The sequence below is a fragment of the Petaurus breviceps genome, unplaced genomic scaffold, assembly GCF_028583685.1.
Source record: "Petaurus breviceps papuanus isolate PSGF00001 unplaced genomic scaffold, PetGlider_PUasm1.0 76, whole genome shotgun sequence".
In the NCBI taxonomy this organism is placed as follows: domain Eukaryota; kingdom Metazoa; phylum Chordata; class Mammalia; order Diprotodontia; family Petauridae; genus Petaurus; species Petaurus breviceps.
The window spans coordinates 63,249,468-63,267,258 of record NW_027186473.1 but is presented as its reverse complement, the minus strand read 5'-3'; the positions used below and the strand labels follow the sequence as shown (position 1 = coordinate 63,267,258).

General features: G+C 35.4%; 1 protein-coding gene across 2 annotated transcripts in view; it reads left to right on the top strand.

The window, feature by feature from the left end:
• The window catches only part of PDGFC (platelet derived growth factor C), a 252,689-nt gene extending 236,474 nt beyond the window's left edge, over window positions 1–16,215 (top strand). Inside the window, exons 4-6 of one of the 2 annotated variants that reach the window (XM_069105622.1) lie at window positions 2,071–2,305; window positions 7,923–8,140; window positions 14,652–16,215. In XM_069105622.1, coding sequence (XP_068961723.1) covers window positions 2,071–2,305; window positions 7,923–8,140; window positions 14,652–14,768 — 570 coding nt within the window. In that variant the 3' untranslated portion in view covers window positions 14,769–16,215. The remainder of the gene's footprint in view (window positions 1–2,070; window positions 2,306–7,922; window positions 8,141–14,651) is intronic. The other variant, XM_069105623.1, reaches the window with a different exon arrangement.
• The last annotated feature ends 1,576 nt before the right edge of the window (window positions 16,216–17,791 follow it).

Below are 17,791 nucleotides of genomic sequence, written 5' to 3'. Positions count from 1 at the left end.
AGCATATTTTAAGTTCAGAGGAGAAGTTCTGGAAAAGTAGTGTTAATAAATATTCTTAGCACAAGAGAACATCTAGTCTAGCTTAGGTGGGAAAAGATACTTAATGTTATGAACTGGGTTTTGGCGCAAAGAGGGACTTCAAGAGGTGGTAAAGTTCATTCTAAATATGGTGAAGGAAAAATATAAAGGTAGAAGAGGGTAAAACAAAAATGAATTGTGAAGAATAATCAACATAGAGTATATGCAAGGGAATGGTAGGACAAAGGGCTGCAAAGAAAGTTTGGAGCTTGCCTTGGAATGCCAGGATTAGGAGTTGATAACTTATTCAATACTTAGTGGAGAGCCACTAAAAATCCTTGAGTGGAGGACTGGCATTTGAAAAGCAGTGTATTTCAAAGACTCCCCAAATAGCATTGTACCTTGGAGTGTAAATGAATGAAAATGATATAAATTTTAATTCTGGGTTAGCTACTGTAGTTGTGCTAATTTAAATTTAGAATGTCTGATAAAGTGTCCAGGCAACCAGTGGTACCACACAGTACTAGAATCAAAGTAGTTTTCTTCCAGATCTAAATTTTTGTAATTCTTTCAATGCATATATCTGTAAACTTGATATTAAAATACTAAAATGATGTCCAAAGATTCCTACTTGGAAACAAGTATGCTAATGGATTCAGTAGGCTTAAATTACATTTCTAGTTCTTGAATCTTTAAAAATAAACATTTTGATGGAGATTTTTTCTTTGTAAATTGCTCCTTGGTTGATTCCCTAGATAATACAAAAAAACCTCGCTAAGAATTATCTTTCCTACTTCTTCTCTGGGACTTTGTCAAGTGTTTTACTATGTGAAGGAAGTCAATAAGTCTAATTCTAACTGAGATAACATTTTATAAATTGTTTTGACTTTGCAAGAAATGAAAGGATAGCAAATTCTCTTTTGTAGCTATGATGTGTTTCTATAGTTCATATTGTCAAGCCCATAACCATAAAGTGAAATCTTGATTGCAGGTGGAGGTTGGACTATGCAAGCTCTGAGGCTTCTTTCAGTTCTAAATCTTGACTTGGTGAATGCCATCAAGGGAGAGCAATTTTGAGAACTGCTGTAGCAGCATCTTTTGTAGGTACCAGCCGGAAGAATTTCATTGGAATGAGGCATGGACTAGGAAAAGGGAGTAGTGGATTAGAGTCCTAACTCTAACCATGACTAGTTATTTGGCCCTAGACAAATCTTTAGATCTTGTTTTTTTTGTTTTGTTTTGTTTTGTTTTTTATCTGTAAATGATCTTCAAGGAGGGCTGAAATAATGGCTTGTGATATACTAATTTAAGGTACCTAATTAGAATCAACTGATTGGGAAGTTTTAGTAAATATCAAAACTTTACATTCCAACTTATTCCTCTCCTTAACTATCTTTCCATCTTATTCCCTTTATTGACAGTATTCTCATTCCATCCAGGTACTCCATTGCAGGAATCCCTCTTGGATAAGCTAACAGCTTCATGGGAATGAAAAATAACCCCTATTCAAAAGCCTAGGGTACTTTTACTCTGTGACCTTTACTTTATGTCTGCAGTTGAGGATTGGAATGTTTTCTGTTTTCCATTTGAACATCACCTATACCCATCTGCCTTAGTTTGTGAAGATTAAATTTTATGATCCTCTGCAGCAGAGTGGTGTAGGAAGAGTGTTAGATTTTGAGTCAGGAGTAATGAGTTCAAATCCCAGCTCTGACATTAGCTGGCAGTCTATCTGTGGGCAAATGACTTGATATCTCTGAACCGAACTGCTTCTTCATCTATAAAAAGGAACTACATTATTGTACACTACTTAAATAAATGTAAAGAGATATAGCAAGGAAAGCACTTTTGAAATTAAGTGTTTTTAAATACATCATCATTCTTCCTATTGTCATTATTGTTGCCATCATCACCATCAAAGAGGAGAATTAAGGATCACCTCAAATGTTTCAAAAACATTTTAGCTGCTTTCTGATGGGTGTCATTTACCAATACTTCCTCTTTCAGTTTGAGTACAAATGCAGAAGGAATTTATAGAATTACTTGGAAAAGTTAATGAATGGTTTGCTTCCTTTTCAGCACCACACAGAAGCTCTGAGTTCTTCAGTGTTACCCCCCTCAGCATTGCCCCTAGATTTGCTTAACAATGCCATTGCTGCTTTTGGTACCTTGGAAGAACTGATTCGTTACCTAGAACCAGACAGATGGCAACTGGACTTAGAAGATTTATACAGACCAACATGGCAGCTCCTTGGAAAAGCTTATGTTCTTGGACGAAAATCCCGAGGTAAGCTCTCCTCTTAGATGTCAAGCCTTATGTGTTTTCTAATGACTGCTCCAGCTCTAAGGAACAAATACTTAAGAAGTACTTAAAATAACTGAGAGTTTAGGAGATTAAAGATGATATGTTTGCTTTAGGTGCCTGATCATTGTCTCTTTTCAGATGGCTCCTCCAATCCCATTCTCTTAAAAGACCCAGTGACTGAGAAATCATATTCTAAAACATAATTTGGGCTTCAGAAGGTTACAGGGATCCTTGGAAGTGATGAGATAGAACTGGAGAGAGGGGAAGGAAGTCTAGAACATCATGTTCTAGATCACTTAAGCAGGCAATTAGGTTAAGGTTGCTGTTTCTTAAGATTAGATAATTGAAATCCAAACATTAATAAAAATGAACAGAAGTAGTCTCTCAATAAAATTTCTACTGAGGAGATGCATGAATATAAAACTACTACTAGTAAAAGCTATCTCCTTTGGAGAATATTAGCACCAGGGATAATGATATATATATAAAACCTCACACTGAGAAGAAGATGAAAAATGTTGTCAAATCATTCACTCTTATTTCCAAGGATTTACATTATTTATTGAACAGAATGGACACTGAAAAAAAGTAGAAAATCTGGTATTTATATTTTAAAAAATGATTTCTGACTATTGTAATAACTGAATCTTTTAGGAAGGCACATAGGGTAACCCCAGAGAATGAATAGTGGTCAGAACCATTCATGTGAGAGGCACATTTTGTTTGTCTGAGTTATTTGCATGAGCAAATTGTACCTGGACAGTTCATCTAAACCCTGCTATAAAGAAACCACATTCTTGTCCTATTCTGCTTTGACAGTTGGAGTTTATTTGGATCAGTGAGTTATAACCTCAACAAACCATGTTCAGACTTGCCCAACTAGAAACTTTGTCTAAGCCAAGATGCATGGTTTCCTTTTTTCTGGTATTTGAAATTGGTGTTCAAGTAAATGGCCAGGCAAATCTCATCCAGATGCTGAAAGTTGTTACATATTTATAAGATCTGATGATGAATAGCCCATAGACAACACTTCCCTTCCCTCCCACCATAGAACAAGAAAATGAAGATCCACAAACATAGCTGAAACATGGATGAATAGAGCACAAGATAGGCAAATTTGAATTAGATTATCCTTTAAATCGGCTAGAAGGGGATAGGGATGATATGGTTCTTAACTCAAGTGTAGTTTTGTTTTTGTTTTCTGACAGCTGATCCCTGGATCAGAGCCCAACAGCCTCTCTTCTAGCTCTGTCTTTATTACTGCAGCTATGCACATTCTCTCTACCTAACTGAAGATTTGGCCAGAGGGCAGGCTAAAGTGAAAAGCTTCCAACTCTGAACCAGAGCTTTCAAATATTCATTTAGCACTTTCCACATTGAAGCACTTTACAGTTTGCCAAAAGTATTAACATTTTCAGCATACGGTAGGTGTGATAAAAGTAGTGTACATTTTTGGAAGCTTACGTAAACTGAAATGCAGGTGTGGGATAACATCTATATAGACAAACCCAGCTTCCTCTCTGATAGTCATCCTACAAAGGAGCTAAGAGTAGACCTTTGAAAGGCTTCTAATTAGACATTGAAATAGATTTTCCACTGAATAAACAGATCATAGTGTTACCAAATTCATCTTAAAAGGACCACCCTCAGATTGCATTACTGAGGGTGTAATATAATAGCCTAGAGCTTAATATGTGTACCAGTAGTATGAATAGAATGAACAAGAGGAAAAGTTGAATATTTCTAAATGTAGACTTATATTAAAAAGTCCAGGAACATGCTATATACTAAACTTAATTCTATGATTTTTATGATCAGAATTAAAAGAATTAAACATTAAATAGTCAGAAATAATTTTTAATATTACAAACACTAGATATTTCTACTTTTTTTCCTCAGTATCTGCCCATTCTGTACAGTAAATAATATAAATCCTTGGAAATAAGAATGAATTAATTTTTCATATTCTCAGTGTGAGATTATATATATATAATGAAAGCATCCATGTTTTTAATAATGCTATGATCAAGATTACATATTCTTAGAAAAATGGAGAGTGTATGTATGATACACATAAATATATATTTAAATACATAAATATTATATATGATACATAAAATACATGGATCAAATATGGGTATACATATTTCCTAGAAGATTCTTTATCTTCATTTCCCAGATGTTCTGAAGGTAGTGTTTTAATTCACTGATTCTTATTCTGAAAGAAATGTTAGGTCTCTTCCATTCCATAAAGCTGACACTGACTGTTCTCTTTGTTAAAATGTGTGTGTGTGTGTGTGTGTGTGTAATCCGAATAAATAAAATATTCTTTTGCATAGAGATTGTTCTGTTTACAAATTATTATCAAATTTTATAATTTTGAAGACTCAGAAATGTTCAAACATAAAGCAAACATTTTTTAAACCATGATTCTTTATTAAAACAGTAGGTTCCCACATTGCCGTTTTTCTGTTCTTTCTCTTTACTCACATTCTTCTGGTTCAGTGGTTTTCATTCATACCTTGCTACTGCAAAAAGCACAGCATATTTTCCAAGTAAGCCTTAGCTAGTACTTAAAAAGGGCTTTTGACTTTTGTGTCAAATATGATAAATGAGTGGAAGCTAAGTTGAAAGTATGTTTAAATTTTCACATTGTAGCAGGTACCGTAACTTAGCTCACTTGGGAAATCTATCTAACCTTTTATTGTGGTTAAGTAAATATTTTAAAGTGAACATATACAGTCATTTTTTCTTTTTTCATGATATAGTGTGTTTAAATCCATTTAGGATAGATGAATCCTTTGAATGCTAAGAGCTTCATTCACACTCCAAAGAAGTATGGTCTTTAAATAAGCATTGGACAAGTTTTACTTCAGGGCTTTCTTTTTCCCTCTTCAAATGGAAGTCTTCAGTCTGGATTCTCACAGCAAAATTTACGTGTGCAAAATTAAATGTAGTGATAACAATGAAAGGGAGCTTATAATTTATATGTGTATATAGCTATATATGTCTACCCACAAATAATCATGGCTCCTACCTAAAAATAATTAAAATGTTTTCAAGTTCTAATTGCTAGCCCACTTATTTCTGCCAATATTAGATACAGCCCACTTCAAAAACAATGGAAAACCTTTGGAATATAGTAAGTTACTTTAAAATGGGTTTAAAATGGGGCATTGAATATAATTGTATATATTGTAGAAGAGTTCTCTTTCTTTATGCAGCCACCTCACCATTCTCTCACATTGTGATTTCAGTATGACTGAAATCAGGCTAAATATTCTATTTCATTAAAGTTAATTAACTCACTTAGTACATTATATTACTAAATTTGGAATATCATAGTTCAAAGAAGAAGAAGCCTAGTTATCCTTAAACCTTTAAAACTCAAATTTTCCTCACAAAGGGAATTTTCCAAATGAAAATGAGACTTTGCATTTAAAATAAAATAAAAAATAAAATAGGGTTGTTTTGTTTTCTTCTTTTTTTTTAAATTAAGGTGGATGAAACTCAGGATAATTGGACCAAAATATTCAACAGGGACAGAAATCCTTACCTCTCTGCTAGCCTGTTTCTGCTCTATTTGCTAGCTCAGTAGGGCCTGAAATGCAATAATATGCCCAAAATACCTTCTTTCTCTGTATTTTAAGAAGGAATTGTAAGAGTTCAGTTGGCCCCCTTTGACATGTTAGATGCTACTTGATCATTTATGAAATTATAGTAGAATCTTAAGGTCAGCTCATTTTCTTTTTTTCTTCATCGGAAATCTAAGTGAATTTTCAAAATCACTTTTATATGAAGATACACATTCAGAAAAGTAGTCATTAACTATACATAATTTGCTTAAGTCTCTTTTTTTCATCAAATTGTGCTTTCAATCTACCTATAATGTAACATTTAATGGTAATAATTAAGCTATTTTTGCCTATAGATTCTTAGACCACATGAAGGGATCACTTACCATATTCCAAAGGTTTTCCATTGCTTTTGAATTGGGCTTTTTTATTGGCGAAAATATGTGGACTAATAGCTAGAATTTGAAAACACTTTTGTCATTTAGAAGCTATAATTATTTTAACAAGTACATAGGTTTCTGGATATGTAAATGTGTATATGTTAACATGCACATCTATAACACAAAAATATATAACATATACACACATATATAACATACTCACAGCTGTATTTGTGTAGTTGATAGAGTTCACTAAAACTGTGCTGATGAAATAGCTTTTGGCAATGAAAGACAATAGTTTTTTTTTCAAAATTTACTGACAGTTGTAGCGGCAAGCACCCCAAGCACGTCCTCAGGGTTTGCTGCTACCACAGGTTCTTGGATCTGCTTTGTTAAAGGAAAGCAACTCAAAATGGGTGAACAAGCTTACTTTAATCAGTCAGACATATATCGTTTACCTTGTTCAGAAGAAAAGGTCAGCACCCTGAACCTCAAAGTATACAGGCATAATTATCAAGACAGAAACATCAAGTAGACAGATTTCCAAACTGTCCAACCATTACATCCATACCCAGTCAACATCTGGGTTTCCCTATTCTGGGTTTTTCAAAGCCGGGGGAATCTCAACAACAGCTTCCCAGAATTCAGATCAAATCACAGAATACTTCTCAAAGTGAGTCCCAAAACAAAGCTACACATCAGGGCTTATATAGCCTTCTCCTGGCTCAGAGAATGTAACAACCTTATTGACCCACTGGCCAATCAAAAAGTATCTACTGAAAAACAAGCCTCCCACCCCAGGCTCCTGGTGCACGTTAGCCTAGGGGCAGGGAAGATCTTTAAATCTACATTTCCATTACAACAGTCTCATGAAAGACTATTTTGTTTGGTCTTTATAAGTATGGACTCTTTTAAGTAACAAAGCACAATCTTGTTCACCAACTGACTAAAAGAATAGGAACAATGCTAATCAATTAGGCATTCCTTTTGTCCATGGGAAAAAAAAAGAGTAGAGGTCTGAAAAAGTCAGATTCAAATTTTAGAAACATCAGTTATTTTATCAGTTCTAGTCTGTAGCACTTTCACTCAAATCCCTCAACTGTCTTGAAAATATTTTCCCTATTTCCTTTATGTTCTATAGCTTGCATTGCCAGGAACTTTCTTTAAAAATTTCCATTTGCTTAATTTCCATAAGTTGCTCATTAATTACAGACATGCCAATCATCCACTTTAAAGCTCAGGATGTTTTTTTATCAAAGTGTTTATCATTTTACATAAGTCTGCCCTTGCCCCAAGCTCTCCTAGTCTCTATTTCAGTGGGGTTAAAAGGTGTAGCCCTCTTTTTCTCTATAAAGATTCCTATTTATAGCTCTCAAATGTTTTGTTGGCTCTCCTTTTCATATTGCACAATGGTATCTCTTTATTGGTTACTCAGTTATAATGAAGCTTTGTTAAATGGCAAAATGGACTGAAAGTTCTACTTGCAAACCATAAAGCCTTGAAATAAAGCTACATTAAGAAGGGACTTTGTTAGAGTTATTGTTCAAGAAATAACTAGCTTTCTGATGAAAGGAAACCAGTGAAGCTCATTCAGAATCAAAGCATGAACATTTATATATTTATGGTTTCTTTTATACCCTCTAGTGGTGGATCTGAACCTCCTAAAAGAGGAGGTAAGACTGTACAGCTGCACTCCTCGAAACTTCTCAGTGTCCCTAAGGGAGGAACTCAAGAGAACTGATACCATTTTCTGGCCTGGCTGCCTCCTGGTAAAACGCTGTGGTGGAAATTGTGCCTGCTGTCAACACAATTGTAATGAATGTCAGTGCATCCCAAGCAAAGTCACTAAAAAATACCATGAGGTGGGTGCACAACTGTGTTTTCAAATTTTCTTTTGAAGTATTTTGTGTGTGTGTTCTAGAAGAAAACAACATATTAAAGCACAAATTAGGATAGATATTGTATTCTAAAATTAATCTACAAGTTTTGTTTAGGGAAGAAGAAACAAGATTAAAATGTAATACAAAGAAGTATTAGTTGCTTTCAACCTTTTAAAATTAGGAAAGTTTATTTTTTTGTTTGTGTATGTGTGTGTATGTATATATGTTTGTTTTATGAAGGTCCCTTAGTGACTCCACAATCTTTCATTCCCAAATACTAAAGTACATTTTGGATAATCAGTGAGATTTTTCCACACCTCAAAGCCCCCAACGAAAATTATTCTCAGTGCTCTTGAAAGAGTCTTTCAAACTTATTAGCACATTGAGAAAAAGAAGATGGATCTTAATTAATGTAAATAAAGCACTCTATGGAGTAGCCCCAAATATTTAAATTTGTAATATCTGAAGTTATAATTACGAAAAATATGACAATGGGATCCATCATCACTACTGATAACATTTATATAGTGCTTACTTTGTGGTAGACTCTGTGCTGAATTCTTAAATCTTTTTTTGGGGGGGAAGGCAATTGGGGTTAAGTGACTTGCCCAGGGTCACACGGCTAGTAAGTGTTAAGTGTCTAAGTCTGGATTTGAACTCAGGTCCTCCTTGACTCTAGGGCTGGTGCTCTATTCACTGTGCCACCTAGCTGCCCCATAAATTCTTTAATCTTAATATTCTATTTGATCATCATAACAATTCGGGCAGTAGGTGCTATTATTATCACCATTTTACAGATAAGGAAACTGAGGCAGACAAGTTAAGTGACTTGCCCGGATCACTTAGCCGGTAAGAATATTAGTCTCATTTTGAATTCAAGTCTTCCTTGCTCCAGACCGGATACTTTATCCAATGTGTATATCCAAAGCTGCCCACGTAACTACACTAATCAGGACCTATCCATAGAAAAAGAAATAGACACAGAAATACAGATAGTCACAAAAATATAAAGATAGATTTTTGTATATAGCCATAGATCAAGACGTATGTACATATACACATATGTGTATGTATATATTATATGTATATGTGTGTTTATGTACATATATACATGTATGTACACACATGTACTATTGTTGTTATTGTTTGTTTGTTTGTTTGTTTTTGCTGTTTGTCCTTCATTCTGGAAGAGAATAGTGACATCAGGGAGGTGATGCCATGACATGCCATGAATTAAGTGAGGGAAAACTTTCCAAAGTTCCCAGCCTCACTTTCTTCTTTGGAGCCATCTGGGTGGATCTAGTAGTGAGATATAGATCAAGATGACTGGAGATGGCCATGGATGCAGTAGGAGACTTTGGCCTTTTTAACCTAAGGTTGTTAACAGATCTCAGTTTGACTGAGGCAATGCCCATTCAGTGATTAAGGCTAGGTAAGAAGTAAGGAATATAATGCTCTATTTAGTTGATAGACAGTCCCCCAGCCTCTTGTTGGAGACTCAGGGACAGAGAACTCATTATCCTGCAAGGAGTATACCCCTTTGTTAAACCAATATATCTGTTAAAATCTTCTTTCCCTTTAATCTGTTATGGTAATGGGAACTTGAAGATCTCCCCTCTCCCTAATAGGTCATATGTAATCACATGGAGCTCATAGGGGGAGGAGCTTTCTGAAAGGGTGACATAGGAAGGGTGGAGCAGGAGAGAGAGCCAGCACTGCTGGGAGCAAGCTACATGGAGGCTGAGCATGAGTAAGAGAGGGGCATTTTTGCTTAAGGGGGCCTGTTTTGTTTTGAAGGCCTGATGGAGGGAAGGCTTGAGAATGTTGATGTTACCTGCATTATTTATGTCTACCAACTTCTTGGTTATTATGATTGATTTAACTTTCTGGTGTTGGATATGGCTTTCTCTTATTTGAATAAATGTTTTGGTACTGTCTTCCATGTGGAGAGTCTGTTACCTTTTGTGATTCACAACTACAGTAGCATGTTCATAGCCTCTGTGGGTGCTGTGAATACTGCATTGGCATTTTTAATCCTAATCCATCCTACTGGAGTAACATACATCTTTTTTTCTTTTTTTAAATAAACTGTGTGGCATACTTGAGAAAGTCCTGGAGTAAGATTCAATTGCTAGATTGTTGACCTTAATCCAAGTCAGTTCTCTGAGTCTCAGCTTCATCATCAATAAAATGACACAGATTTTTTTTTTTGCCTTTTGGAGGGCAATTACAGTTAAGTAACTTGCCCAAGGTTACATAGCTAGTTTTTTTTTTCTTTTTTTTTAATATGGGTGTTAAGTGTCTGAAGCCAGAACTCAACTCAGGTCTTCCTGACTCTGGGGCCAGCGCTTTACTCACTGAGCCACCTAACCACCCCAAAATGGCACAGATCTTAAAGTGTTATAAAATTGGCAGAGGCAGGCAGAAATTATTATCCCTGTAATACTGGGTTGTTATATGAATCACAAAAGAGTAAGCATGGGAAGTTACATTCAAATCTGCAGTCATATTATGAGAATATGCAGTGGTATGATCACTATTATTTCTAACACTCCCATTTCTCACTATATTAGAAGATAATATGTTTATTTTCTCCATAGAATTATATACCTTTCCTACCAGTCAAGGGTTCTTCCACTTTGGTCAGAATAGCAGTGTCTCTTATGGTTTTCTGAACTTTCATAGAATTGAAGTTAAAAGTAGTCATATGCCTTGGTCATATCAGAATTAGATTCCTACTTGATTTTTCACTAGTAGGAGTCTGCCATATTGCCCATGGCCCTTCATTGTTTTTTATTAGAAAATTTTTTACATTGTCTATCAAGTCATGTATTAGGTAGAGCCTTCTGGTCAACTCTGCTTTTATCTTTACCAAAATACTCTCCTTCATCCTTCCATCCTTGATTTTGTGGATTTCTTGCTATCAGAATGCAATTTAACTTCTACTTTCATAGAGCTTTCTAATTTCTAAAGCAATATTTACCCTTGTACTGACATATTTTCATTATAAGACCCTCTCAGTCTTAAGAATAAGAAATTTCATTTATTTAGGCTGTTAGGTCATGCAGTGGATAAAATGTTGGATTCAAAGTCCAGAAGAATCAAGTACAAATTCTCTCTCAGGCACTTACTAAGAATAATCACTTCAGCAAGTCCTTTAACTTCTGCCTGCCTCATTTTCCTCAGGTATAAAATGAAGATAATACCTATACCCTAGGGTTGTTTTGAGGATCACATAAACTAATATATGTAAAGCACTTTGTAAATGTTAAAGAGCTATATAAATATTAGTTATTCAGTTCAACAAATTTATTAAGAACTTAGTACGAGTAAAACACTATGCTAAGTCTGCAGATAAAAAAAATGAAAGAAAAAAATCCTTACCCTCAATGATCCTACAGTATAGTAAAAGAATGATGTACATACATCAATATTTAAAATACAAGCTTGAGGGGCACCGGCCCAGGCCTCAGGAGGACCTGAGTTCGGTTCAGGCCTCAGACACTTAACACCCACACAAAAAAACTATCCATGTAACCTTGGGCAAGTTATTTAACCCCAATTGCCCTCCAAAAAGGCAAAAAAAAAATACAAGCTTGACTTTTTAACATAAGGACATAAATTTCTCCTTTCTTTTGATCTCTTTTATGTATTTACAATTCATTTTGCACATTGAGTCAAGTGGAAAGCACGATATATAGAACACTGGACCTGAAGTCAGGAAGACCCAAATTCAGATTCAGACTCAGATACTTCCTAGCTGTGTAACCCTGGGCAAATCTTTCCACCTTATTTTGCTCAACTGTAAAAAGGAGATAAAAATAGCTCTTACCACACAGAGTTTCTATAAAGATCAAATGAAATAATAATAATAAATTAGCATTGTGCCTGACACATATTAGACACTAGAAATTAGTGCTTGCTCCCTTCGTTTTTATATACATGCATCTGGGTTATAGAATTCAATCATAATCCTATTTAATTCAATAAATCTTTATCAGTCATTGTACAAGTTGGGAATTGGCAATGCTACGATGGAAAATGATGCTTCCCCTTTCTTCAAGAACCCTGCAATCTAGTAGAAGGCCTGTGGAACATGCACAGATAACTAGGGTATAGCTTAGAAAGAATGTGATGGCACAAATGGAAGATTGTTGGAAATGTTCTAATAGAACTTGAAAAGGGAGAAATCACTTTACCCAAATGCAAAGGCATCGGAAACCAAAAAAATACACTGACACTTTTTTTTTTTTCCCAGCCTTGGGACTATGGCATCTGAGAGAAATTAGCAGAACTGGAAAAAGTGGTGAAGAATATGGAGTTTTCACAAAAGCTATTTTCATTAGTTCTAGGAAGAGGCAGGCCTATGGAAGGAAAGGGTCAATATTTGTTGATGGGAGAGAAAGATGAAATATAAGAGAGAGGGCAGGAGGATATAGGGACTCTGGATGGGTAGGACTGAGGTGATTGAAAAGAGTAGGGGGAAGAAGGAAAGTATTTCACATAGAAAGGGCTTTTGCTTTAGATGTTGAAGATCGAGGGATCTGGGAATCAAGGGTAAAGTGGGGGGGTGGCATTTGGAGAGGAGTACAGTGGAAGAAGCCTGACTCCTGAGTCAAAGGGCCTCATTTCTAATCTCTTCTCTGTTACTTATTACACAGTTTGACCTTGGGTAGGTCACTTAATCTCCTCAAACCTTAGTTTCCTCATTAGTTAGCCATCATAAAAAGGATAGATGGATTCTGGGTCCTCTCCAGTTTATACATATGATCCTATATCTCTATGAACCTTTGAAAGTATGGAGCTGGTTGAAAGTTAGAGAGTAAACCAGCCAGGAGTTTCTCGGAGACATCCATCTTCTGTTTATAGATAAGGTAGAGTTGGTACTTTTCCCCTTGGGATACTGGTATTACACCTTCCTGAAGTGGTGCTTTAGGTGGGTTGAGTAGCTTATTTTATATCAGGGGTGTATAGGATAACTTTGGCTTTGAAAAATCAGATTAAAGCATTTTAGGCCTACTAGTAGTCAGTGGTGAAAGTAAGACTAGCTAACAGCTCTGGCATCTGAACATCTAGTCTGGTGTTCTTCCCACTATAGAATGTTTTCTTTATAACTGAAATGAAGCATAATGCTTTAACCTCTCATAGTAATTTAAAAATGATTCCATTTTGTGATCAAAGTAAAAGCCACTCAATAAATTTGCAGTTTTGAGTAAGGTTGACTTCAGTCTGTTTACACAAATTATTAGTATCTGGGGATGCTTATAACTCAGAACTTGAGTTTAACTTTAAAAGCCAATATAAGAAACTCTGGCATGCAAAAAATAAGTTCTCATCAAAGTTGGGACTTGCTTAGCTTTATGAGCATTTCCACTTCTGGCAAGGATTGGAAACTGGAAGTGAGAAATAGCGTCTGTTTGTCCATTTCAAAACTCAGATTGGGCTTGGCTTTGCTCCAGGTCAGAAACTGGCCACAGCCTCTTCATGAGGTATCCTTTCTCTGAATTTGCCTCCGATTCAGCCCTCAAATGCAAAGTGTCACAAGATGAAACACGTGCTGGCCTGGGATGGTGCAAGTTTCCAGAAACAGTAGCTTCAGGAAGCTGCTGTGTATAATTCTCAGATCTGGACACCCAGGGGAACAGTGAAGCAATCTTGCTTTTCATATTTATGGAGTTGTCCCAGTGTGTGAAACTCTGTCCAGAACATGAACAAGATGTGCTTTCTGCTAACTCAGTTGATATCCTAAAACATGTAAAATGAGTGGATTGGAAGCATTAAGTAAACCTGTTTTTGTCATGTTTATTATCATTATTATTATTACTAAATTACTTATGGCTTTAAATGACCAACCTATTTTTTTTATTATTCTTGCTATCATGGAGTTAAATGTGAAGAAATTAAAACTCAAACTACCTTTTTCCATAATTACTTAATTAGGTATAATTATTCTCCTCCTCAACAACTCTTCTCTGCCTCTCTGCCTCTCTGTCTCTCTGTCTCTGTCTCTGTCTCTCTCTCTCTCTCTCTCACACACATACACACACACACACAGAGCAACTGATAGTTCAAATTATTTTTATGATAGAGATGGTGTTGTTATTATCAAACTATCATTGCTGGTGAATTTTAGTCCTAATTTCCTGCTGCAAATAGTGCCATTGTCAATACTAAATACCTAAATTAGATAACATACTCACTTTTTCAAAATCACATACAACTGCAACGAAGCTAGCTTTTGCTGAAACTGATATCTGTGCTGTATATTTCAATGAGCTTTGTCGAAGATGATGTTGAAGCCAAAAAAGTAAATACTAATGAACACCACAGTGCCTAGCACAATGTGTGTACTTCATAAATGTAGTATATGTAATAAATAAAGTAAATCAAACTTATTGATTGATATTTGTGCAATAAACAAAGCTTGATCTCATTCATAGCTATCATACTACATTGACTTATTTAAAGTTAAACTTAAATTGTCTTCTCTCAGGTACTTCAGTTGAAGCCAAGGATTGGTGTAAGGGGACTGCATAAATCACTGACAGACGTGCTCCTGGAACATCATGAAGAGTGTCACTGTGTGTGCAAAGGGAACACGGAAGGATAGTGTGTGAAATGTACTCCCCTTCCCCCAGAGCATATTCAATCAATGGCTGATTCTGTTAATTGACCTTGTACATTCTCCACATCTCTAACCTCAGTTGTTTGCTTTGGGAGCCTTCCATCTTCAGGACTTAAAATGTGTCTTCAAGAAGAGACACCAAACAGCGACCATGAGTTGTACAACAGCTCTGTTGTGAGAAGACCCAATCAAAGGACAGGAAAATGCCACCAGTCATTGGGAAATTTAAATACTGTAGGTAGCTAGCTAGTTACATAGATACTATGTATCTACTGAGCTATCTCTGTCTTATATTTAAGTTGTCTTGGCATTACATGGGTTAAAATTAGAATAGAGCACCTATGTGCATGCCTGAAGACCTGACCCTGCTGAATGCCTTAAATCTAGAACTACACATGCCTGGCCTAAAGGTCACAACATCTGGAATTTTTTTTCTGTCCTCAGCTATCTAAATCAGAATGTTTCTGTGTTTTAAAAACTTGTCTTTACATGGACTTTCCTATTGTGGATTAAACATAATTTGTTTGATGCTGGTAGAAAAGACTGGATTTTTCCCTACTGATTACTAAACTTCCTACCATTTGGAAGAGCAGATTGGACAGCACATGAATTGGAAGAGACAAACTTTAAGAAGAACAGTGGCCTTATCCTTACTATGACCTTTGAGTTGGTTTATTTGTTTTATTGTGTACATTTTTATACTCTTTTTGACAACATAACTATTTGCCTTTCTAATCTTGTTAAATATATCTATTTTTACCAAAGGTATTTAATATTCTTTTTTTATTACAGACTAGATCAACTATTTTTTAGCTTGATAATATTTTAAACCAGAAATGATATAGCCAGAGGAACAAAGATATGGTCACTCTGACAAAACAGTGTGCTATGATGTGATCTCTTTGAGATGCTTGAATTTTCAAGTCCAGAGTAGAATTTTGAAAGTGGATCAAAACTGAAATTTTCCAATTCTCTCATAATAGAAGTGTTAGGAAAAGAGGAAAACAATAGCAACACCTAATTGTAGGTAGTTGTTCAAATCCACTTCACTGTTACTCCTTTCCTGAATAAAAAGAACTATTTAGTCCCTTCTCCTCCAATTTCTCCTCAAGAACCAGAGAATGTAAAGCTCCATGAGGAAACTAAACAATAACTTCCTGACCAAGTATGTTAGACACAAATCTTGTTTCACAGAAATGGCATCTTGGAAAAAATGTGGTCATTGGAGGATTTCAAACTCTGTTCCATATACTTTTTATAAAATCCAAGGATGTTTTCTTTTGTACAGTATATTGTTTAAATAATTCACTTTGGCAATTGAAAAGAAAACAGTAAAGTATTTTGCTTGTAAAATGCTTAATATTGTGGCTATTTGGATTTGCAGAATGTAATGAATCACCAAATAAAGGAATAAGGATAATTTGGGGAGAAATATGTGTGTGTGCAAAGCTTTATCTCCTGAAAACCAGAAAAAATAAAAAAAAACCAGTGTCTCAAAATTGTTTTAAGAAAACAATGCCACTACCAGTATTGGTCAAGGAAAAAGCACAGTTCACATGAATTATCCAGTAGATGTTGTTCAGTCATTTTTCAGCCATTTTTTCACTTTTTATAACTCCATTTGGAATTTTCTTGGCTAACATTCTGGAGTATTTTGCTCCTTTTTTCTCTAGTTTGTTTTACAGATGAGGAAACTGAGGCACATAGGATTGTATCCCAATAGTAAAGCTCCCCAATTTGGATTTTGCTGTTTCATCTATTGGTTCTGAAAAGTTACTTTCAACTGGATTTTCTATTGTAAAAGATACTTAGGAGAATTAGGAAAGAATTTTAAAAGCTGCAAATGTATGATTTCTGGAAATATTTACAGTAGTGTTATTTGTTGTGAAACCATGTTGGTAGCTAGAGAAAATGTTACCTTTGACTCCTTATTTAATTTTCCAGATCCTAAATGTCATTAGGGCAAATTGTGGAGACTAACCCATGGTTAGACCTTATAATCAATGCACTTTGAAACATGGATTCTAGAATTCAGTCCAATAAATTGGTAGGTGATATGTAGTATATAAGTACCAAGCAGAATTGTGAAATAGGTGAAGCTTTCCCCAGTACACCTTATCATTGCATATTTTTGTATGAGTGATGTTTCTGGCTGCCCTGGGCCTCATGCTCCATCCCTACAGATCTGATCTCCCTGGAATCACCTCTTTAACCATGTGAATTGTAAAGCTCTTCATGAATGTGAGCTATTTTTATTATTAAAACTGGTTGGTGATTTTGTCTCATTTATAGCTATCTGGCAAACTACCCCAAATAATGAATCTGTGCTAATTGCTGACACTAGGATAATGTGATTACTTTTATTATATATCATATAGGATAGTATGATACTTCTAGTTATATTAACAAGTACTCATTAAGCTCGCTGACTCTGCTCAATAAACAAGCCTTTGTTTAGTGCTCATTATATTCTGGGTACTGTGCTAAGGTCTAGAAATAAAAAGATAGGCAAAAACCCAATCTTTGTCCCAAAGGAGCTCACAATCTTATGGAGGAGACAATATGCAACTATCTGTTGCTTCATTTGAAGGCAGTCTCAGAGGGCAAGTCACTAAGAGTGGGGAAGGGCCCAAGAGGCATCCTTTAGAAAATGAGATTTCAGTTAAGTCTTTAAAGAGACTCTGGAAGCCAAGTAGAATAGGTGAGGAGAAAGAACCTTCTAGGCATTTAAATGGCTCTGAGTGTGAAGAAACAAAAGTACAGTGACACTGACACAATAGGAGAACAAAGTATAACACTTAAAAGAGACAGATAGTAAGGGGCTTTAAAAGCTGAATGGCAGGTTTTATATTTGATCCTGGCAGTTATAAGGAGTCCCCAGAGTTTGTTAAGTAGAGAAGTGACATGATGAGACCTGAAATTTAGGAGGAAATCACCAAACATGCAGTAAGAACCTACCAAAGATAAAGCACATTCTTATATACCAGAGACACAAAGACAAAAATGAT